Source organism: Gouania willdenowi, chromosome 1 (assembly GCF_900634775.1).
Source record: "Gouania willdenowi chromosome 1, fGouWil2.1, whole genome shotgun sequence".
NCBI classification, from domain to species: Eukaryota; Metazoa; Chordata; class Actinopteri; order Blenniiformes; family Gobiesocidae; genus Gouania; species Gouania willdenowi.
This window is the reverse complement of record NC_041044.1, coordinates 43519769-43527366: the sequence shown is the minus strand read 5'-3', so window position 1 is coordinate 43527366 and position 7598 is coordinate 43519769. Positions and strand designations below refer to the sequence as shown.

At 32.4% G+C, this 7598-nt stretch overlaps 1 protein-coding gene across 1 annotated transcript; it reads right to left on the bottom strand.

Annotated features, from left to right (window-relative positions):
- Positions 1 to 746: 746 nt before the first annotated feature.
- On the bottom strand, positions 747 to 6605 carry timm10 (translocase of inner mitochondrial membrane 10 homolog (yeast)). The gene is made up of 2 exons (XM_028455756.1): positions 6381 to 6605; positions 747 to 1211 (listed from the first exon to the last, which is right to left on the bottom strand). The coding sequence occupies exons 1-2, from the start codon at positions 6449 to 6451 to the stop codon at positions 1004 to 1006; spliced, it is 279 nt and encodes a 92-aa protein (XP_028311557.1). The 5' UTR covers positions 6452 to 6605; the 3' UTR covers positions 747 to 1003.
- Positions 6606 to 7598: the final 993 nt, after the last annotated feature.

The window sequence follows — 7598 nt, the reverse complement described above, 5'->3', positions numbered from 1 at the left end:
AACAAAAAAATATTGAATAAAATAATTTAAAAACAAAACAGAGAAAGGACATGTCACATGAAGCAGATAAAATTTTTTTTAAAAAAGAAACATTTATTGGCTTCAATATCAGAATGAAATTAAAATGAATAGTATGGAACATAGAACGTAAAAATTGATATGAAATTAAAACAAGTAAAATAATGTGAAAAGTGAAATAGTAAAACAAAATCATCTAAAATACAAAACAGGTTTAGTGGCTTTAATGTCAGAATAAGATTTAAAAAAAGTTGCATGGAACCCAATATATATAAGGTTCCATACAAGTAATGTACAAATAAAATATTAAAACAAAATGTAAGTAAAATACAATATAAAAAGCTAAATTGTATAACAAAGTATTATAAAATACAATAAGAAATAAAACAATACATTTTGAAGAAAATATAAAATAAACAGGGAAAGGACACATGAAGCAGATGTGGCTTTAATGTCAGAAGAAAATATAAGTAAAAAAATACATATGTATTATTTTTTAAATACTGAAATACAAATAAAATATAAGGAAATTTAATATAAAACGTGAACATTTTTAACAAAGTTATGTTAATGTAAGAATTAAAAAAAATTGTATGGCCCTTATAGTAATATACAAAAAAAGTATTAAAAAAGATATAAAGTAATATAAATAAACAAAACAAAGTAAAATAGGAAATAAAACGATAAGTATTGAACAAAAGAATAAAAAGCAGGGAAACGACACATGATGCAGAGATAAAACATGTTTATTATTGGCTTTAACGTCAGTTCACAGAGTCTGTAGTTAAAAATAAAAACACAAATAACACAACGTTCAACTTCTACACAAACACACGTGTGCGTTTGAACGTCTGAGCTCGTTCAGTCACGCGTGTCTGCGTCTGTTCTCCTGGTTTCTGTAGATGTTCTGCTGCGTCCTGACACAGTCTGACCACAGCACAGCAACGTTTCAGTTCAATTTCTCTCCTCTCAGAGACTCCGCCCCCTACCCGCTGACCCCCACCCCCCCCGCCGCCGCCTTCCTCATGGTCTCCTCGTCCTGCACCGACAGCTCGGTGAGTTTGCGTCCCAGGCGCTCGTGGAGGTCCAGGTACTTAGCGACGCAGCGGTCCAGACACACAGACTCTCCCTTAGTGAGCTCAGCCTCTTTGTAGTGAGGAGGGACGCACTTCTTATGGCACGCGTTAGTCATCCTACAGGAAATAACACCATCATCAAAGTTATTAAAATTTATGAAAACATAACTGGTCAGAAATGACAATTTTACTTTATTTTTCACTGTATTTACTGTACTTTAATAAGTTATTGATAACCAATCATTATTTAAAAATAAATAAAATAATTTTTACTTAAGGATTGTGCATTCATTCTAACTTTGTATTATTTGTATTTAATAATTAATAAATAAATATACATTTTGTTCAGCAAATAAATGGCAACTATTAATTTAACTATAATTTATCAAAAATTATTTGCCACCAATAATTTTTTTTGTGTATCATTCACTCCAATCATGTTGATCATTTATTATTTAATAATACATATGTAATAAATGATACATAATTGTAATACATTCATCAAATTATAATTTATGAAATAATATCTGGGTAAAAAAAATTTCGGTATTTTAATCCTTTGTTGATAAAATTGTAACTTGTGATTCATCATGCCTGTATAATATTGCTGTAAAGATTATGTATTCATTCGCATTCTGTATTATTTGTATTTTATAATTAATGAAAAAATGATTTGCCACCAATATGTTTTGTGTATCATTCACTGTAATCGCGTTACTCATTTATTGATAAATTATTATTTAATAATAAAAAAATATATAATTCATTGCTGTGTAATATTTCCTGAAGTGTTGTGAATTCATTAATATTCTGTATTATTTCTGTCATAAAACTATTGATAATAATTCATCAACAATTCATTTTACTTTATTATTTTTCTTTAATAATTTAATTGAAATCAAAAGTAATTTTCTAATAATACTTTATCTGTATCGTTTGCTGTAACTTATTGTTATAATTTATAGATTATTGATAATAAAATGTGCCGTGATGATTGTAAATAAAACATATTTCATAACAATTACTCGGGTTAATTGTTGTAATAACTAAAACATAACTACTAGGGTTTTTTTAAGAGGAGTCAGTCCTGGCTTTGTGTGCATTATGTGATTGTCCCCATCGCCTAGCAACCATCACTGATGTCATATATTTACTAAAGGAAACCAAACAAGGGAACACACACATGTTTACGTACAGAAAGCAAAGGTTTGGCGTCTAAACGTTTTTACTTCAGTTAAAGAGATAAATCTCACTGTTGGTTTCAATCTGATTAAATACATTCTTGGGGGAAAATACACGTTGGATGTAACAAACAAGGTTACAGTAGAACTGGTGACTCATTTGATTCTGTGACCACGCCCTGTTTATTTTAAAGGGATCATCCAACTTTTTTATAGATGTGGCCTAAAATCTTTGAAATGTACTTATTAGTAGATCTATGTCTAACAAAACACATAATTTCGCACAATATTCATTTTATTAACTTTTAAAAAATAGCACTACTTTACAATTTTAGAGTCAGTGTTCCTCCATCTTGAAATCATGTGATTGATGATGTCACAAGGCCCCACTGCCTGTAAACATCCCATTGTTTTCTATTGGAGTGAAACATTCAGCCTGATTTATAAATCATTTAACAGATTTTTAGATAATTTAACAGATTTATAAATCATTTAACAGATTTTTAGATAAATGATCTAAACATCTGTTAAATTAATACATTTTAGATCATTTAACACATTTTTAGATCATTTAACAGATTGACATAATGTTAGTGAATGAAACGCGTTTGTTATGGGTAAATATTTCTGGGAACCGTTCATTATGAGTACCGCCTGTTTCAGGTTTATGATAACTTGATAGCTTCTGAAATAACTGAAACAACTTATTTTTGTCTAATCATTACAGTCTGGAATGATGTCATCAGGATCATTTGAATTAAGTTGATCAAATGTCAATCATTAAACCTGCTGAGATTCAGTAAACCATTGATCCCTGATGCTGCTCTCATACATCTTTATGACATAAATAATTAAAAAGGAGAAGTCAGAATAATCCATGTCAAATTAAATTTTTATTTATTATGGTTTTCTTTATTTCTTTCTTTAGTTTCCTCACAAGAGTTAAAAACTAATATTTTCTGAAAAAAATGATAAATATTTCTTTTTAAAAAATGAATGTAGAAAACACGATATTTGGAAAAAATAAAACGGAATTTGGCAAAAAATAAATGGTGGCTCATGGAGACTCGCATTCGTTCCCTGGAAGTAATCAGTTCACTGATGAAGCCACAACAGAGAGAGTTTGTGATGCATTTTTGAACGGTAAGACGTTTAAATAATCATAATGAATATTATTATTATTATTATCAATGAATATAAAATAATTAACGTGTGCATTAAAGCATGTTAGTAGATTATCCCCCGCTTAACTAGTAGATTAAGGGATAAATAGCAGATAAAAGGGAAGGATACGCTCACGTTACTGGATAAAGTAACACAACGTTATCCTCAAGGTTCAGTTATATTAATGGCATAATGTGGAATTACAGAAAATAAGCTTTAAATAAAAAAAAAAATCAATACAATAAAATCAATAAAATACTTTAAAACTGAATTTGTTTTTGCTGTAGTAAATTCAAATAATGAATTAAATATAACTTTAGGACAGATGATTGTACAGTGATGAGTGAAAAATGGGGAATTGGATTATTGGAGTATGAGCTAGGATGATAAATTTAATGTTAAAACAACAATAAAGAAAGCTATTTTTGTGATGTTGCTATGAATTTATACTGCTGCTGCATATTTGAAACTTCTAAACAGCAAGTTTAAGCAAAAAGGTAATTTATGGAATGAATTTTTTGAAGCTTTGAGTTTGTCCTGGCTGTAAATATCATGTATAAACTCAGCTATTAACTCACTCAGTGCCATTGACGAGATATCTCGTCATTTCAAATCCAAAAGCTCAGTGCCATTGACGAGATATCTCGCCATTTGCATTTTTTCACGGGGATTACTAGAAATCACCCTGGCGGAGGTCTCATCAATATCTAAGCTGTGGGGTGTTGTAGTGACCAATTGTGTCCAGAAGATGGCAGCAGTGCACCTTTAGATGAGAGATTAGCCACTGACGCTACCCAGCAAAGGAGGAAGAAGCAGGAAAAGAAGTAAGTTTAATGCGCTACAGAGTGATATTGTGACGTATCCAGCAGCTCACAACTCCACATACTAACAAAGAACATGTGTGGACCTGAGTGGATTATTGATAATGTTGTGATCGTAGGATAAAACCATCAACTAACCGGGCCAAACGGGTCATCCCTGCGTGTCGGGGGGAGGGTGTGGAGGTGGGTACAAAATACCCCCAGCCTGTGAGCCAGATAGCAAAATAATATGTGACATGTAGGAAGTAGCAGCACACCTTTGGATGTGAGATCATCCATGCTAATCAGAGCTCAGAGGGAGAAAGAAAGGCGTTTACGAGACAGAAAATGGCGCTACGTGCAAAGCTGACGTTCCCAGCAGCGCACACTCCGACCAGAGCAAGTGTGGAATTAGGGCTGGGCGATATATCGAATATACTCGATATATCGCAGCTTGTAGTCTGTGCGGTGTTGAAAATGACCATACCGTTAAACTCGCGGACTTTTTTTTTTTTTTTTTTTTGAAATGTCATCTTAATGACAACATGCACAAAATATTGTAGTGGCATTATGTACAAAAAGTGCACTTTAATTTTGTGTTTTGAAATGCCATGTGAGTTGCATCCTGCACTAATGTCTTGTTTTGAAATGTCTCTGTGACAATTTTGCACAGAACGTGCACTTTCTGTTGACAATTTTATGTTTGAGCCACTCACTGTTTAATAAATACAGTTATGTCAACTTTGACTTAGTTGTGATATCCCCTTTTTTGCATGAAAGTTTAAAATTGGCATATATTAATGCAGTATGATCAAGAATGTTTTAATGTAGACATATAGAATCATCATACTGGTGTGATTTTGTGCATCAAAGTGTTAATTCAAGGGTAATGCAAAATATCGAGATATATATCGTGTATCGTGACATGGCCTAAAAATATCGCGGTATTTATAAAAGGCCATATCGCCCAGCCCTATGTGGAATTCATGGATAATGTGGCGATTGCGAGATAAAACCATAAAAAACGGGGTAAGCAGTGACCCTCTGTATGTCTGGGAGGAAGAGGAAGTTGTGTGTACAGACAGACGGGAGAAAGTTGGAGGAACGCCAAAATACAGTAAGAAATCCATTCAACTCTGACCCAGATAGACAAATAATAATATTGCCATCAAAAGCCCGGTCTGTGTGTTTTTCTTATAGTTTTATATGAGGAAACAATGTTCAGATGTTAGAGTTGTCACTAAAGCAAAAAAAAAGCTTTAAAGTCACTGACAGGGTTTTTTTTTTTTTTTTTTTTACAAAAAGGCTTTTTTCTCAGCTTTTTGCTCTGAAACTGAAGATTTGTGTAAAACTTGCTCTATTCAACAGCTGATTACAAAAGAATGAAACAAGCCAGAAACATTTTTTTTTATGAAAGTAGAGGCTTCAGTCTTTCAGAATCTGGTGTCAGATTTCAGATAATCATAGTAGAAAATATTCTGTGGGTCTTTAAAATCAGTCAAAATGCTCAAAAACGGCTGGTACTGAGAGGGTAGAAAATCTGAGAATGGCTGGAACTGAATGAGTTAATGATCATGACAGAGGGAAAGGAGAGTTACAAGCCCCAAGTCAGATTGAAAGCACACAGAAGTTTAAAATAGGCCAACAATGTTGAAAATATTGTCAATAATGCAGTTATTGGCGGCAAATTACAGAAAATTACAGTGATGCCAATTAATTTGAATAGGCCGCCAGTGACTTCCGGGGTACGAATTTAGTCTTACATGAATCACGTGACGGTGAAGGATTTTGTACTTCCGTTGTCGCAACTCTCTCTATACGGCTCTTATTGGTGGAGCTCTGTAGCCACGCCCCCAGCCGGTTATGTATATCTGAGTTTATTGCACATTTTCTATATTTTAATTTCCTCCCGTGATATTGTTATTGTATTTTTACTGCATTGAGCAGCTGTGACGCCTTATTCTCCCCTCGGGTTCTGACATAAGTGGTCACAGAATGGATGGGTCACGGATTTCGGCGCAACACCAGAGATTTAAATCTGAGCATCTTTCTCAGGCTGTTTAATGTGGAAGAATAAAATCATTTTAAAGACAAAACCCGCGCATGCGTGGTGCATATTAACGTTAATAATCGGTGTTTACCGGTTGTACATGTCCGACATCATCTCCATCTCCAGCTCCGCCGCGAGCTGCTGCGCCTTGGCCGCGTCCATCAGTCCGTCCACCGGGCCGCAACCACCAGTTTAGAATCCTGAAGTCACCAGTCAGTCCAGCACGAGCACAGACCACCGACTGGTTTCCACTTTAACCTTCAAATCCAACAGGAACACACGTGCACGCTCCGCTGAACACTTCCGCTTCCAATAAAGATAGATTCAAAACAGGGCGGAGCGACAGATGACGTAACAGAACACTTCCGCTGTGAGAAAATTGTGAAAAATATATTTTTGAAGTGCAATGACTGGTTTACATTGATTTATTTTCTTTCAATTTTGTATGTGTGATTCTTGCTTGTCCCCTTCCTGTAGATTTGTATAATGTACACTTCTGACATGTAAATCTGTATCTTTCAATTAAAAAAAAAAAAAAATCGTTCGGGAAAATGAATTAAAATGTAATTTAAGATGACTTTTTACTAAGTATATAAACTAAACTAATGTTTGTTTTAAATAAACAAAAAACACACGGAATAAAAAAATAAAATAAAAAATATTAACCAAACAAATGGAACTAAGAAAAAAAAAAAAGGTCAACATACAGAACTAAAAAATATAAGGTGGTTTGAAAAATAATTAAAAAATGTTTTTTTATAAATCTTATTTTTCCTATTTCTTTCGTTTTCTTTATTAAAAATGTTTCTCCTATTTTTCAATTTAATTTAATCCAATGAGATAAGGATGGTTTATTGTATTATTTTTCATTTAATTTGTATTATTTTACTACTTCATGTATATATTTTTTTATTTAATGTTTTTTTAAATGAATCTTTAAATTTATTATCTATTTAATTTCAATATTTTATATTGTTTATTTAATGTCATTATTGGATTTAATTTAATGAAATGAGAGATTAGACCTACTTTGACTGTTTTGGGGTTTCCGTTTTATTCTATCATTTTTCCATTTCATTTGTTTTATTTTTCTACTTCATGTATACATTTTTTAACTGTCATTTAATTTGAGTTTTTTAGTTCTTTAATTTAATTATTTTATTTTCATATTTTTCTATTTATACTGTTTATGTAACATCATTATTCTATTTAATAATTAAATGAGAAGGCAGGGTTCGTAAACAAAGCTTTTTTTTTATGTAAAACAGTGTGTTTGACATAAGAGAAAAAGGAAACCACGTCCCTGAAA

Excerpts from the sequence above, each read along its gene's own strand:
- timm10 (XM_028455756.1), bottom strand. The coding sequence starts at position 6,451 with ATGGACGCGGCCAAGGCGCAGCAGCTCGCGGCGGAGCTGGAGATGGAG. Across the intron at positions 1,212-6,380 it reads ATGTCGGACATGTACAACCG|GATGACTAACGCGTGCCATA; the intron begins GTAAACACCGAT and ends TATTTCCTGTAG.